The sequence below is a fragment of the Podarcis melisellensis genome (assembly GCF_964234715.1).
Source record: "Podarcis melisellensis genome assembly, chromosome: 8".
Taxonomy (NCBI): domain Eukaryota; kingdom Metazoa; phylum Chordata; class Lepidosauria; order Squamata; family Lacertidae; genus Podarcis; species Podarcis melisellensis.
The window spans coordinates 20541173-20557113 of NC_138540.1; the positions used below are offsets into that span (position 1 = coordinate 20541173).

The window sequence follows — 15941 nt, forward strand, 5'->3', positions numbered from 1 at the left end:
AGAATTTTCTTTATACAAGAGCATATGTTTCCAAAAATCTTTCTGTAGCAGAATGTTCCCTTCTGCCTCATGAGGACTAGCCACTTGCTCACAAAATGGCTCATTTGATGGTTTTCCTTGCTGCAGCTGACATTTCTGTTTTCGTCCTTGCTAATTGCATCCTCTGATCTCTATCTCTCTCTCTCTCTCTCTCTCTCTCTCTCTCTCTCTCTCTCTCTCTCTCTCTGCCTGCACGTAGCTGCTATGCAGTTGATCATCCAGAAAAGTTTTGCTGAGCAGGATAGTAGGGAATCTGCAAGGGGAGGTAATTAAAGCAGAGATTCTCAGCACTTTGCCAGGGATCAAGTGCCATTGCACTGAGTGAGACTCACTTCTGAGTAAACACGCTTACTGTCCCTCTGCACACGTCTTCCTAATCCAAACAACGATGGCCTAATGTGTATGTTTGCAAGCTGAATTCCTCTGGGTTTCTTTCACTCATCCTTTGCTCATCCTTTGCGAATGTACAGTAACTTCACATAAATCAAAGTCACATGGAAAGATTTGGCAGTCCTAGAACTGCTTCCCTAGGAGTGAATTGGATTGAGCTCAGTAGGATTTGATTCTGAGAACATCTTGCTGCCCAGGTCCTCAGGCTGAATTCATGCAATGTTTTCTGCGAAAAAAATGTAGTGTCTTTGAATCCATCTGGATTTTTGGCAACCCCCTTCCCATAGCTTGCAAAGAACAGAATCTGGTACCTTTGCATCAAATTTACGAGTTGAAACACAGGCTACCCCACCTGCGGCAACAACAAATCCTTTGCTTGAGAGAACCTGTCCTCTTAGCTTCAAAATGCTTTAAAAGATAAGTAGCAAAGTGAATTTTCTACTCTGGATTTAATGGTCTAACTACAGAGGGTGAAGGCTCTACTAGATCCCTTAGGGTGCAATCCCAACCCCACTTAGCTGGGGATGAAAGTTAAGGGAAGAAAGGTGTGTTCAAGCCACATTTTAATGCAAAGCTACCACATCTGCATTCCCCAAACTAATCAGCAAACCAAAGCACGGCTATTAAGGCATCTCAGTTTTTACAATGCCCTCCCTATACCAAAGAATGCATGGGAAAATGCATATGTCAGAGAAAATCACAAAGATGGGGCTGAATTGCTTGGGGGGGAGTGCATACAACAAGTAAAATTGTGTTCAGAAAGGTATACCTTAAGGGGGAAAGGGAGAAAATGCATACATTTTTTTTAAAAAAATGAACATGTGCAGATATAAGGGGAACTGAATTTAAGAGTGAGGAAAACCTATAGATTTGCCTGCATTCCAGCCTGAGTGTAAGTCCCCTTGAATTCAACAGGACCTGCTTCTGAGTAGACGTAGTTAGGCCTGCATTGTTAATGTGGTAAGACAACCTTGTTGGAATGGGTGCCTCTCCTAGGCTTCTTGCTGAGAAGGGCCACTGACATCTGCCACAAAGTCTTCTTCATGCCACTGAGTGCAGATGAGGTAGGAAATTATTGAAGTCATCTGAAGGATTGGTGAATCTGTCCATTTCGGTTTCTCTTTGATTCCTGCATTGCAGGGCGTTGGACTAGACGAGATCCCTTCCAACTCCACAATTCTTTTTTTTAAAAAAATAATATTTATTAAAGTTTTAAAGGTTACAAAAAGAGAAAGTAAAAACACCATATTAAACAAAAACAACACATCACAATAAGGGAAAAAAGAAAAAGAAGAAAACAGAAAAATAAAATCCATTAAAAAACACAGCATATCTTCCCATAACTTATCTTTCATTTACTTGTTTCCTTGACCTCCTCACACCTCCCTTTTTTGTATTCTAGTTCGGTTAGCTATTTCAGCGAATCCTTTCCATCTTTTCCAATTTTTGTCCTGTAATTTATCTTAATATAATATAACTTTACTTTCCCTCCTTTCACCAATTAACAGTCTGTTTTTTCCTAATCCTTTATAATATTTCTGCTAAAACCACATAACTTCATTCCAACATCCTTCTAACATTCATTAATTTTACAATGTTTCTGTAAATAGTCTTTAAATTTCTTCCAATCTTCCTCCACCGACTCTTCTCCCTGGTCTCGGATTCTGCCAGTCATTTCCGCCAGTTCCATGTAGTCCATCACCTTCATCTGCCATTCTTCCCGGGTGGGTAGATCTTGTGTCTTCCACCAACTCCACAATTCTGTTCTACAATGCTTTACATGCCTCTTTTTTTCCCAACCTTCAATTTGGTTCTCCACAATTCCTGCATCGGTTTATGAATACCTGATGAAAATTCACCAGCGTCTTAGTGTGAATTTCTCCCCCTGTCCTGTTTTCGGTAGGCAATATCACCAAATGTACACACACGTCTGCAAAGCAGTTACCCCCTATTGCACTTTTGTACATTGTTTTCACCAATACAGTGGTACCTCGGGTTAAGAACTTAATTCGTTCTGGAGGTCTGTTCTTAACCTGAAACTGTTCTTAACCTGAGGTACCACTTTAGCTAATGGGGCCTCCCACTGCCACTGCGCCACCGCAGTGTTCTCATCCTGTTCTCATCCTGAAGCAAAGTTCTTAACCTGAGGTACTATTTCTGGATTAGCAGAGTCTGTAACCCGAAGCGTCTGTAACCCGAGGTATAACCGTATATCTATTCGTACGCACCCTTGACCCCAGTATACCCATTTTTGTGCACATCAACTAGCTGGAGAACTGCCCTGCAAAACTGGGAGAAGTATACTGTAGATTCCAATCATAGAATTGTAGAGTCGGAAGGGACCCCAAGGGCCATCTAGTCCAACCCCCTGCAATGCTGGGATCTCAACCAAAGCCCATCACTGGCATGTGGCCTTGGAAGGTTGCCCAGAAGGACATGCAGACCTTGGGCCGAAGAATGATCCCTATCCTTGTGATCCAACAATATTGCAATACCCAAGATTGAAAGCACTGCTCTGGGAGATAGGCTTGTAGCAGATTGATGGTGATTCAGCCACACAAACACAGACACCACTTTTCAGATAATGACTTCTGAGTGTATTCATGCACATAGTTAAACCATGGAACTCACTGCCACAGGAGGCAGTAATGATGTACGGTAATGGTAACCAACTTCAATAGCTTTAAAAGAGGATGAGACAAATTCATGGAGGAGAAGGCCACTAGCCATGATGGCTATTCTGTGCCTCCACAGTCAAGAAGCAGTAACCCTTCTGAATACCAGTTGCTGGAAACTGCAGGAAGGGAAAGGGCTCTTGCGTTCAGATCCTGTTTGCTGCTTTCCCACAGGCACCCGGTTGGTCACTGAGAGAACCGGATGCTAGAGTAAAGGGGCTATTGGCCTTATCCTGCCAGGCTTATGTTCTTAGTGCAGATTTTTAACCGCACATTAAATTCAATGAGGTTTGTTTTGCTCACCAGAAACGTGCGACGCCGGGTTTTATTGTGGCCTGTTTCGGCATGTTCCGGCTCTTGTTTCAATTAGAACATGTTGGTTATAAGGCTTTTGTCACAGCTTCGGGAAAATCGGCCCGTCTTTGCACTCTCACGGTTATCTTGGATGGTTTTACGATTCTGCCATGCAGGCTCTCCTGGGTACATTTTTGCAGAAGAGGAAGATACGAGCAATAAAAGGGTGACAATTGTTAACCAAACTGGCTAGTGAAAAATGTGGGCTAGTAACTCCGGGAACTTTGAAAGTAACTCCCAGTAAGGGACCAGGGAGGATTCACTTACGAAGCCCTGCTGGCGTTCGCCAATCAGGATGGAAAGTTGTGGTGGGTTGTTGTTTTTTTACTTTCTTTCTATTCCTGTGCCAGCTTCAGGCTTGTGCAGCTGAGGGCCCAGAGGATGGTGGGGGCTTTTGGATCTGTCTCCACCAATGGGAGAACTGCCCAGAATCCACCAGCTCTGACTTCACACCTTCACACCGCTTCTGCCATGGCGGAGTTTCACCAGAGCTCTGCTTTATGGCTGAAGGCAGCAGAAAGGCGAGTTGGCCCTTAGCTTTGGGGTTTAGGACCGGGTTGAGATCCATGCACATGCACTGAGACCAGTGTTCGATTTACATATAAGCTAAACAAACTATAGCTTTTAGGGCCCCACTCTCTTGGGCCCCCCCAAAAAAACCTAAAGAAAAAAAACTGCTGGGTGTACATTTCCAAAATATAAGTTAGAGCTTAATAATTATTTCACTATTAATATACTTCTTCTGAATTGTATTTCACTATTAATATACTTCTTAACTGTATTTCAGTTCAACAATTACTTAGATAAAATACATATTTTGTTATGTGCAAATGGCTTTAGATACCTATTAGGTCCATAAATTACCATTTAACATATATTCAACACAAAAAAACAGCAACAATTTGTTGTTGACAAAGGACAGCTGGACATATAAAGAGCCCTATTACCTTCAATAGCTTAGGGCAGGCATAGGCAAACTCTGTTCCTCCAGATGTTTGGGACTGCAATTCCTATCATCCCTAGCTAACAGGAACAGTGGTCAGGGATGATGGGAATTGTAGTCCCAAACATCTGGGGGCCTGAGTTTGCCTATGCCTGGCTTAGGGCCTCATCAAACCTAAATCCAGTCCTGACTGAAACCCATGCACACACATTGAGATCCATGCATGTTGGTTTCAAGGTGCATTAATTCAGAGCTTTAAATCTTGGAAGCGGGGGCTGCAGTCAGAGGAATTCTGTTACCTGCACAAAGGAGTCTGGATAGCTCCCCCCCCCCTCCCAGTAGTGAAAGGAACAAAATCCAGTTCAATGACAGCATCAATGATAAAACAGGATAGTGAGCACAGTGGTACAGGTAGGTAGTTCTAGATTCTGGAATTAACAGTCTTAACAGGGAGAGGTAAAGGTAAAGGGACCCCTGACCATTAGGTCCAGTCGTGGCCAACTCTGGGGTTGTGGTGCTCATCTTGCTTTATTGGCCAAGGGAGCCGGCGTACAGCTTCCGGGTCATGTGGCCAGCATGACTAAGCCTCTTCTGGTGAATTAGAGCAGCGCACGGAAACGCTGTTTACCTTCCCGCCGGAGCGGTACCTATTTATCTACTTGCACTTTGACGTGCTTTCAAACTGCTAGGTTGGCAGGAGCAGGGACCGAGCAATGGGAGCTCACCCCGTCGCGGAGATTCAAACTGCTGACCTTCTGATCAGCAAGTCCTAGGCTCTGTGGTCTAACCCACAGCGACACCCGCGTCCCAACAGGGAGAGGGAGCCCTCTTTAGATAGCCGTGTGCATTATTTCACTGCAAAATGTGATCATCCAGCCTTGCTGTGTCCATGAGAACTTCCTACTCATGTGAGGACCCCGACATATGGCCCGAAGTCTGTCCCTGACTGCACCACTGCCTTCTCTGAGGCTGGTCTGCTTCCTGTTGGAGATATTCCAGCTCTAGATTCCTTGCACTGGGTGTAAGACCCCTTTCCAACTTTACAATTCCAGAAAATAGGAACCATCCCTGGTAGATAAGGGCAGCCGCAGGGTGTGTGTTGTATCAGGAGAGCACACACCTATTTGCCGAAGCACTTTTTGCTGATTTCATCATAACCTGCAATGACTGGATATGGAAAGGAGATTCCAGGCTTGATTCACAGTGATTTTGGCGATGCAGCATGTGGGATGCTACACCGATTGAGCAACGGCCTATCCTGCAACAACTAAACATGCTAGCGTGACCGGTGAACTTTGCATGTTATTGCCACAGAGAAGAGTGAAGCATTGGGGTTTTCCCTGACATAGACATCTGTGTGACTTGGAAGCTTGCATCACTTAGGCTGTGTACACATTATACATGTAAAACACATTCAACACCCCCATAAAGAATCATGAGGATTCTGTAGTTTCTCCACATGGGGTTATGATTTCCAGCACTCTTAATGAACTACAGGTTCCCAGGATTTTCTTTTGGCAGGTAATTTAAATCTATGTTGTGCACACAGCCTTATAGTAATTTCTTTGTTCCATTGAATTCAGGCTCAGCTGGGAATCTAAGCAAGGGCCAAATGAAGAGAAGCATCATCTGAGAAATGGAAATGCCTTTGGCAGCAAAACTTTTGAATTTGTGGGAAATAAGACAGGCAGGAAAGAGATGGTGATAGGATGGAGGGGGGAATCTAAGAGATCATCATTGGTAAACTAGGAAAGTCATACATTAAAAGATGTGTGGTTTTGAAACACTGAAATTTTTGAGAGTTTAAAACGTACTTTATGACATTGTCTGAATTGGCTTTGCTACAGCAGGGTGGTTTTCCCCCACACTCTCCTTTCTACCCTTCATCCATGCCAGCCCCTCTTTCAGTTTCTCATTCTCTGAGTCTTGTGTTCAAATCTCCAAAGCTCTGCAGTGATTATTTATTTATCTTTAAAGTTGGCCTTTCTGTGCAAAATTCTTACACTGTAGCTGCTCTTCTAGCCTGTTCTGCTTCCCATACACATTACTACAAGCCATGTCCCATAAGATAAAGCATTTATATACATCATCTTAATCACTATATGCATTTTTATGCACCAAATCCCCCTGAGATAAATAGATAGATAGCTATAATAAATGCTTTATTTAGTTGGAGAACCTCATTTCAAAGTCAGAGGCGCACATTTTAAATATTGTTTAAGTGTGAATGTGTTAGGTTTGGATTAAAATCCTAACTGCACCATTTTTATATTCTCCATCTCTCATGTCTACACTGTTGTTAAAGTGTTGCGTTAAATAGCAAATGAATAGGACCCTTTGTTATTATTACTGGTTGTTATTGTTGCTGCATGATATAGCGGAGATTGCAAAGGATCAGGCTGTAAGTTTGCTTTCCAGTCATATTTTGAGTGGCGTGACACTTGTTATACTATTGCAATGTCCCTTGATTAAGCAATAAGTTTGTTTCTCAGCTGCTAATTGCATGGAAGCAACTTGGTATAGCTGATTCCTTAGTAATGGGACTCAGGAATCCTGTAGGTCCATCTGCACCTCGATTAAGTCTTGCGAAGCCCAAGACCGCAGCAATTAACATTGTTGTTGTTGTTGTTGTTTAGTTGTTTAGTCGTGTCCGACTCTTCGTGGCCCCATGGACCAGAGCACGCCAGGTGCTCCTGTCTTCCACTGCCTCCCGCAGTTTGGTCAAACTCATGCTGGTAGCTTTGAGAATACTGTCCAACCATCTTGTCCTCTGTCGTCCCCTTCTCCTTGTGCCCTCCATCTTTCCCAACATCAGGGTCTTTTCCAGGGAGTCTTCTCTTCTCATGAGGTGGCCAAAGTATTGGAGCCTCAGCTTCATGATCTGTCCTTCCAGTGAGCACTCAGGGCTGATTTCCTTCAGAATTGAGAGGTTTGATCTTCTTGCAGTCCATGGGACTCTCAAGAGTCTCCTCCAACACCATAATTCAAAAGCATCAATTCTTCGGCAATCAGCCTTCTTTATGGTCCAGCTCTCACTTCCATATATCACTAGTGGGAAAACTAGGGAAACCATAGCTTTAACACTAGTGATGTTTTAAAAATGAAAATGAGAAAAGAGTGCCTTGCTTGCTCTGAGAGCAAAATATCTCAGGCAAGCTTTGGAGGAAGCTGAGCTTCTCTCAAAGTTATCTCTGCAACCATAGGGACTAGAACCCTTTCCTGCCTAAAGGAAAGCTAGTCTTCTTCTCCAGACTCTAGAAAGAACATTTTAAGAAAGAAGTAGAATTTTAGAGTTGGAAGGGTCCATGAGAAATCATCTACTCCAAGCCCACATTTAGACCAGAGTCCATGGATGTAGCTTGTGTAGCTTAGCAGCAGAGAATCTGTTTTGAATGCAGAAGGTGCCAGATTCAATCTCTGGTAGGGGCTGCAAAAGATTCTCACTCCGAAACCTTAGAGAGCCACTGCCAGTCTGTGCAGACAGTATTGAGCTAGAGGGACCAATGGTCTGACTCGGTATAATTTCCTACCACCCTCCCCCCTTAGTCACAACTCAGGGGTTTAGCTTTCTCTCTGCAAGCAGAAAGTCCCAGGTTTGGTCCTCAGCATTTCTAAGTAGTATTGGGAAAGATGGCCCATCTGAACCCTTGGGGAGCTGCTGCCAGTCAGTGTAGGCAATACTGAGCTGGATGCAGCAAGGATCTGACTCAGCAAAAGCCACCTTCCGGCATTTCTCTGTGCGGCATAAGAAACGGCTGAACGTTCAACACCATTCAGACTCAACCAGCAGAGGGCACCATCTTGCAAGGCCCTGACTCCTCTGCAGAGCCAACACTCCTGCAATGGGTGTATCTTGAGTACATATTATTAAGTTCTTTAATTGATGTACACAGTACTAAAGAAAAGGCATATTAAAACAAATCTTCCATTATTTAAAACAAAACAGTGCATTCCTGGCTGCTAAAAAAAGGTCAGGGTTGAATCCATGCCAGTACTACTCAGAGTAGGCTCATTGGAGTTGAGGGACGTGACTAAGGGTTTATCCACACTTAGCTTTTGCCTCGCTCCTTCCAAGCACAGGCCTGAGCTTTCAAGCTCGCTACATTGTTGGGTTTCCCCCACCCACCCCGACCTGGAGCTTTCCCCACGAAAACCCACTCAGTCGGAGCAAACGTCGATTTGGGTTTTCACAAGAAAAGCTCCAGAGCAAATGAGAGTCAGACACAGAGTTAAAAGCACTGGAAGCAGGGGAGGTGAGGTAAATGTGGCTCCATTCATTTCCAACTAGAACTTAGTTGGATCCTGAGGGATGTCAGAATGCAAAATGCATATGTAAAGGGTTAATTTCAAGAGCTGTGGAATGGCCACACACTCTGTGGCAGTTGTGGCAGTTATGAACCATCCTAACTGCCGTCTGATTCAGAGTCAGAGATAGTCTGTAACAGTTGAATCTATGTGAGATGTTTTAGCAGCTTAAGCTACCATCTATCTACCTGCACTATACATTCAATTTGCAACTGCAGGCGCACAAAATAAAAGTTATCTTGTCATTTAAAATTTAAAAGAGAGTGTAGCTTTTATTGGGGGAGTTTAATTCCCTCAGATAACAACCTTGGGCTGCCAGCCAAAATATCGTAGCAGTGGTCCTGTAAGACATCACTTGGCACCTGATATTGAGCCATTCATCCCTATACATTTCCGCAAACTGCTATTGATGCATGATGACCCCGCCGCCCTTCCGCCAGCTCTCGGAAATATCCTTGCTTAAGGTTCCTGCTACTCACCCTCTAGGTTTCGTAGATCTGAGACACGCCAGAAATACCATATCCATCGACCAGCTCAGGGCTGAAATCCAAATCGGGTATTGGGTCTTGCAATGGATGAATGTCCCTGTTGAATCGGGTTGTGATTCAGGCCTGTTGTTGAAACCTGGCACATGGCATAGGAGGTGCTCCAGGAAGTGATCCCTTGTGAATCAGATGCTGCCTGCTACTCATCCCTTTTGGAGATGTTGGGTCAGCATCCCCATTTGGAGCTAAGGGCTATAAGAGATGCTGTTTCCAGGAAGACATAAGAAAGAAAGAATAGACTCTTCCACAGTCCTGATGGAACGTCTCCAAATCTTGGTCCCAGAGAGTGGTATGTTCTACCCCTGTTGTCGGAGGCACTAAGTTGTCAGCAGAGAAGTCCTACTCAGAGTAGACACATTGAAATAAATGGGTGCCAGTTAGTCAAATCAGTTAATTTACACCAGTCTAAGTAGGACTAACATTGGCTATAACCAAGTGTGTCTCTGGGTAGCAGCTGTCGTTGAGAATTACAACTGAGGACTGTGCTGTGATCTTCAGGTTCACAGCGGACAGCTGGTTGGTCACTGTGAGAAGCGGATGCTGGACTAGATGAGCCCATTGGCCTGATCCTGCAGGGTCCTCCTCAGTTTCTTACATTATTATATTTTGACTCTGAACGTCAGATCCTCCGGTCATCCTCAGAGCTGCCTTGGAACTTTAGTTCCATACTGTTTTGGTTCAATCGAGTTGAACCTGCTTTGAGGCGCTGTCAACTTTTCATATATCTTATACTTAAATAAGTTGTTGTTGTTGTTGTTGTTAATTATTATCAAACTCCTACCTGCATTCAGCCACCCTATTTGAAAATGGCAGAATGTGGAGCACCTTTTGGCTAAAATAAATTGCCTTGGAGTTGGGGGAATCAACTAATTGCTTAAGGGGAGCCTGGGTCTCCCTTGCCCATCCTAACTCCAAATTTCAAAACTTTTATATTTGTTTAGAGAATGGAGGAAGAAACAAGGAAAGAGAAAGAGGTAGAAATGAAAGGGGAAGAGGACGCTGCCCTCATTGCTTTCTACAGCTCCTTCAAGGACCTCTTTGAGTTCTTTTGCTTGAACACCACCATCCATGGCACCATCCGGCTGGTCTGCTCGAGTCGGAACAAGATGAAGACGGCCTTCTGGACTCTTCTCTTCCTTGCCAGCTTTGCTATGCTGTACTGGCAATTTGGGCTCCTCTTCAACCAGTACTGGCAATACCCAGTGGTCTTGTCAATTTCTGTCAAATCACAACAAACAATGTTTCCTGCTATCACCCTCTGCAACCTGAATCCATACAGGTACGGGTGGGTTTTTTTTGTTTTTTTTTGAGGGGCTTCCTTTCGAATCATTGAAAAACTTCACTTGCAGGTTGAGAGGGACTGGAGTTTAGGGGATCACTTATTTGTCAAATTTGTCAAATTCAGTTCCTCCCCTTCTCTTAGGCTTCATGTTTTCAGTCTTCCACAACATAGATAGATAGTATTTTATTGCTTTGTTGCCTGGGACAAGCAAAATCTAAAATACAGTAAACGACAACAATAACAGCCAGTCTCTCCTTTCTTGAAAAAATCGTAACAGTAGCTTAATGTTAGAACTGCTACTTAGAAAAAATTTATGAAGCATAAATATGAAGCATATTAAAGTCTCTAGTCCAAAAAGTCTCTCCAGTCGTTTGGGAAGCTGACGGTTGCATCTCATATGGGAGATGATGGATGCTCGGTGTTGTCGAAGGATAAAGGACTCATATTGCCTCTGACCGCCCTGATCTGGCAAGTCTATTCTTGGCCAGAGCTACGGACCACACCTGAGCCTACCCTGCCTCGATTGACAGGCATGTCTTTCTCCTGTTGTAAAAGTAAACAGAACAATACATAGGGGAGACACACTTCAAGTTTTCTTAAGGTTCTGTGTTTCGCCTTCAGGGTTTCCCGGAGTGGCCTCTTTGATCAGGCTGTTCCTGCTGATATTCAGAGCCCTTTGTCGTTTCTCTCAATTCCCCAGGATCAATCTAGTCAGCAAAAATATGGCCGAGCTGGATAATCTGGCCAGGGAAACCCTACACAACCTATACCCCTTCAGCATCCCGGCGAGCACTCTGGAAGACAACTCCAGCGTCAGTCTGGAGAACTGGACAAACAGTGAGGTCAACAGCTCCAGCTTCAAGCTAGATGACAGCATTGCTCTAGTGAGAATGGGCGGCGGCAAAGTGGGCTTCCGGCTGGTAAGTTGAACGGGGATTTCAATGGCCATTTTCAGTGGCCACCTGCCATTGACAATTGGTCTTCCTGAACTGGTTGCAGGCTGAGCCCAGCCGCTCAGGGATCACAGAATGACAGGGAGGCTAGGCTATCATGACCCTGTTGTTGTTGTTACAATTTCTCAAATGCCCTTCACCCCAAGGTCCCAGGGCAACAATTAAAACACAACATGAATAATAACATTTGGGGTGTATGTTTTAGGACCCACCTTATTTCAATGGTTTTTTGAAATGGTTGTTTTTAATATTGCTTTTAATGCTGGAACCTGCCCTCGGACCTTAGAGGGAAGGGCGGGTAAGAAATAAATTATTAAATTATCATCAACATTATCATTATTAAGATACAGTGGTACCTTGGTTGTCAAACTTAATCTGTTCTTGGACTCCATTTGACTCCTGGAACCACTGGAAACCAAAGTGCATCTTCCTGCACTCAACCAGAAGCCGCGGAAGCAGCATCAGACATTCGGCTTCCGAAAAGCCTTCACAAACTAGAACACTCACTTCCGGGTTTGCAGTATTCAGGAGCTGATTTGTTTGGGAGCCAAGCTGTTTGAGAACCAAGGTACCACTGTACATTGATATACAGTGGTATCTCAGGTTAAGTACTTAATTCGTTCTGGAGGTCTGTTCTTAACCTGAAGCACCACTTTAGCTAATGGGGCCTCCCGCTGCCACTGTGCAAATTCTGTTCTCACCCTGAAGCAAAGTTCTTAACCTGAGGTACTATTTCTGGGTTAGCAGAGTCTGTAACCTGAAGCATATGTAACCTGAAGCATATGTAACCTGAGGTACCACTGTACAATTATTGAAAACAGTTGAAAACAACTTAGAATTACAGAAACAAGACAGGTCCTAAAATATACGCCTTCAGAGTCAAAAGCCATGGTTAAGAAGTGCGTCTTTAGCATTCACCAAAAGCTGTATAATGAAGATACCAGACGCACCTCTATTTCACTGCTCAGGGGCTGCACAGGGAAGGCCCTCTCTCAGGCCAGCAAATACACACTGCGCCTCTGAGGTCATGGTGGCTGTGTGGTCAGAGGCAGTATGCTGGGGAGGAGCAGCTGGAGAGGACACTTGGCTTCCTGTTCTGCTTTCAGGCCACCTAGAGGCATCTGGTCGGCCACCAGGAGAAGACGGACCTTTGGCTTTGCTCCACAGAGCTCCCTCTTCTTCTTCTCTCTCTCTCTCCAGTTTCTTGATCACTGCACAATTGTTTCTTCAGAGCTGAACATCTCACTCCCCTAATTCTCTTCTTTCCTCAGTGTAACCAAACGGGCGGAGACTGCTACACCAAGATTTACTCCTCCGGGGTCGACGCTTTCCAGGAATGGTACAGTTTCCACTACATGAACATCATGTCCCAGATCCCACCCATCATTGACATCTCCAAGGACGACGACCACATCAACAACCTGGTCTACGCTTGCCAGTACGATGGATTGCCTTGCAAAGCTAGGTAACTCACGTAGCCACCCGCCCTGCTGGCCTGCACAGTTGTACAACCAGAGCATCCGAGAATCATTCCAGAGAGGGAGCTCACAGGCAGCCACTGGTGGTCATCAATGGAAGCATTGAATGTAGGGTTGCATCCAGTGCTCAGACTAGACCCTTGAAATGACTGAAATTCAGACATGCCTAGGGCAGTTGCCAGGAATTTGTCTCCTGGCCCCCCAAGACCTTGTCCAACACTCTTAACCACTAGACCACACTAGTACTTATTTTTCCTCCGGGGAGCTTGAGGCAGTGCGGGTGCCCCTCTCCACATTATCCTCACAACAACCCTACGAGGCAGCTTCCTGGCCAGGTTTTGAGCCCTACTCTCCCAAGGTCCAACCACTGCAGAGCACATGCACCGTCCAGTGTGGTGTAGTGGTTAAGAGCAATAGACTCGTAATCTGGGGAACCGGGTTCGCTTCCCCGCTCCTCCACATAAAGCTGTGGGTGACCTTGGGCCAGTCACACTTCTCTGAAGTCTCTCAGCCCCACTCACCTCACAGAGTGTTTGTTGTGGGGGAGGAAGGGAAAGGAGAATGATAGCCGTTTTGAGACCCCTTCGGGTAGAAGAACTCTTCTTCTTCTTCACAGATAGAGGAGTTGCTCCCTCCCCCTCTATCCCATCGATTGCCCTTTCCCAGACCTTTCCCCCCCCAGCTCCTTTCTGCGGAACCGCCCTACAGTATTCCAAGGGCAGCCCCGCCCTGACCTCCTGAGCCACCCTGCCTATTTCTATTCCCAGATCCCTCACCGAGAGGAGCTGGTTCGTTCAGGCACACAAGAGGGCGTTGGCGGCTCTTCTCTTTTCGGGATAATTTCAGGCTGCAGATGGGGAAGTTCCCTAGAATTGCCACAGACTCTCCCTGTCTCTCTTGAGGTGAAGGGCAGGTTGGCACCGGGTCCTCCTCCCCGGCTTCTGTTTGCATACGGCGCAGCAAGGAGAACAATCTGATAAAGCCAGAGCAAACCTGCCCACACCCAGTGAAATGCTGCCTGTCTCAGGAGACATGCAGCAGCAGCATTGTCCTTAGGGGCACTGCAGGTACTTTGCGAAAGGAGCAGGGCAGGAAGTGCAAGAGAGGCGGAAGGTGGAGAGGGCAGGGAGGTGAACTCTGTTGCTATTGCCTTGGCCAAATGGGAGAGACAGTGTGGTGCAGTGGTTAGAGTGCCGGATTTGGGCCTGGGAAAGCAGGGTTCTGATCCCCACTTGGCCATGAAGTTGAGCCCAACCCCTAGAATCTTGGATGGCAAGCTCCCATCATCCTGGATTCTATTGGCTGTGCTGGTGTTAGTCCTGCTCATGATCTTCTTGGCCATAACTGAGGGCTTATCCACACTTAGCTTTTGCCCTGCTCTTTCCAGGCAGAGGTCCATGCTATAACATATCCGTGTCCAAGAGGTTTCCGTGGGGCTATTTTGCTCCAAGCTTTTCCCACGAAAACCCATTCTTTAAAGTCGAATCGGAGCAAACATCAATTCGGGTTTCCCTACAGATTGACGTTTGCTCCTACTGAGCTTTAAAGAGCTGTTTTTCATGGGGAAAACTCTGAGGGCAGAAAAGACCCAGAGCTTTAAATCATGGACAGTGCCTGGAGAAAGCAGATGAAAGGCAAGCATGGATAAGCCCTAACTTAGGTTTGCTCCTTTCATCGGGCCTGTTCTGAGTTGAATTGAGTCGGAAGCAACCCTCTCTTCTCCAAGTGGCCAACAAGCAGGACCAGAGCACGAAAGCAACTCTCCCCTCCTGCAGCTACCAGCCACTGGTATTCAGTGGCAGCTGAATATAGTAGCTGAACCTCAAAAGCCTTGGGCGGTAGGAAGGTCTTCACCTTCTCCTTGCACCATCATGGCGCCAGATGTCCCTCCTTGGTGAGGCAACTTCAGAAGCAGGGCACTCTAGCAAGAAAAGACCCTTTCCTTTGTGGGAGCAGAACCTCTATGGAAGGGATTGTCTCCACTCTTAGTCCCACTTAGAATAAACCCACTGAAATTAATTCACCTCAGCCAGCCATGCCATTACTGTAATTTCAATGAGTTTCCTCCAAGAGGGGCTAAGATGGGAATGATCTCAAGGCGCGAGCAGGTAATGTAAAAAGGGCGTCAGTTTTGTGGATCAGACAGGAAGGCTGCCGGTGGCCTTACAAGACCTTTTACCTGTAAGAAGTCTCACTTCTGGAGACACCCTTCCCTTTGTACCACCTGCCAGTCCCCACGTGGCTTGGATGTGCTGCCATGAATTGACTTTTAACCATGGTGCTGTCGTGCAGCTGCCGGCTATCCTATTGCCTGGCCTTATCTCTTCTCTGTACAGTACAAGGTGTGACTGTACCAGTTGTTCCCTCGGTGGAGCCAAACTGGTCCCTGCCACCACCACCCCTGGGTCTGTTGTTGAAACAAGAAGCCGGCGGAGCTAACCACAAGGGCCCATCAAAATGCGTCGCCGATAATGAACCCAAGCAAACATTTGCTTAAGCGTTATCGGCTGGGACAAATTGCGGGTATTTGGCAGGCTCCTGTAAGTTTTAAGCAAACTTCCAGAGGGTGGAGCCTCTCTCGGTCTGCTGTACGATCCGCTCTTGTCCCAAGGCAAGATGACCTCACTCGTAAAAGTAACGGTCAGCTTTGGAATGCAGGTGTAATGTAGGGCCGTGTTTCAACATCCACACCTTCAAGGTTGGAAACATAAAGCCCATAAATGCCAGTTACTGGAAACCACAGGAGCTGTTCTGCTTTGGAGCTTCCCATTGGGGCACCTGGTTGGCCACTGTGAGAACAGGATTCTGGACTATGAGTCATTGGCCTGATCCAAAAGGCTGTTCTTACGTTCTTATGGTGTCAATTGGATTGCCTTTATCTTATATTCCTTCTATTTTATCCCTGTTCTTAAGCACTAGCTGCCCCCACCGCCCAATCCAAAATACCGCTGGTGAGGAGGGAAGGAGGGTGCTTATC

At 45.7% G+C, this 15941-nt stretch overlaps 1 protein-coding gene across 5 annotated transcripts in view; it reads left to right on the forward strand.

The window, feature by feature from the left end:
• Positions 1–15941, forward strand: part of SCNN1D (sodium channel epithelial 1 subunit delta) — a 66871-nt gene that overhangs the window by 39211 nt on the left and 11719 nt on the right. For 2 of the 5 annotated variants that reach the window (XM_081923620.1, XM_081923622.1), the window contains exons 2-4: positions 10193–10530; positions 11234–11453; positions 12758–12951. In XM_081923620.1, the coding sequence (XP_081779746.1) occupies positions 10196–10530; positions 11234–11453; positions 12758–12951 (749 nt within the window). In that variant the 5' untranslated portion in view covers positions 10193–10195. Of the gene's footprint in view, positions 1–7812; positions 7822–8815; positions 8940–9086; positions 9541–10192; positions 10531–11233; positions 11454–12757; positions 12952–15941 lie in introns of those variants that run through there. The other 3 variants (XM_081923623.1, XM_081923621.1, XM_081923619.1) reach the window with 3 other exon arrangements.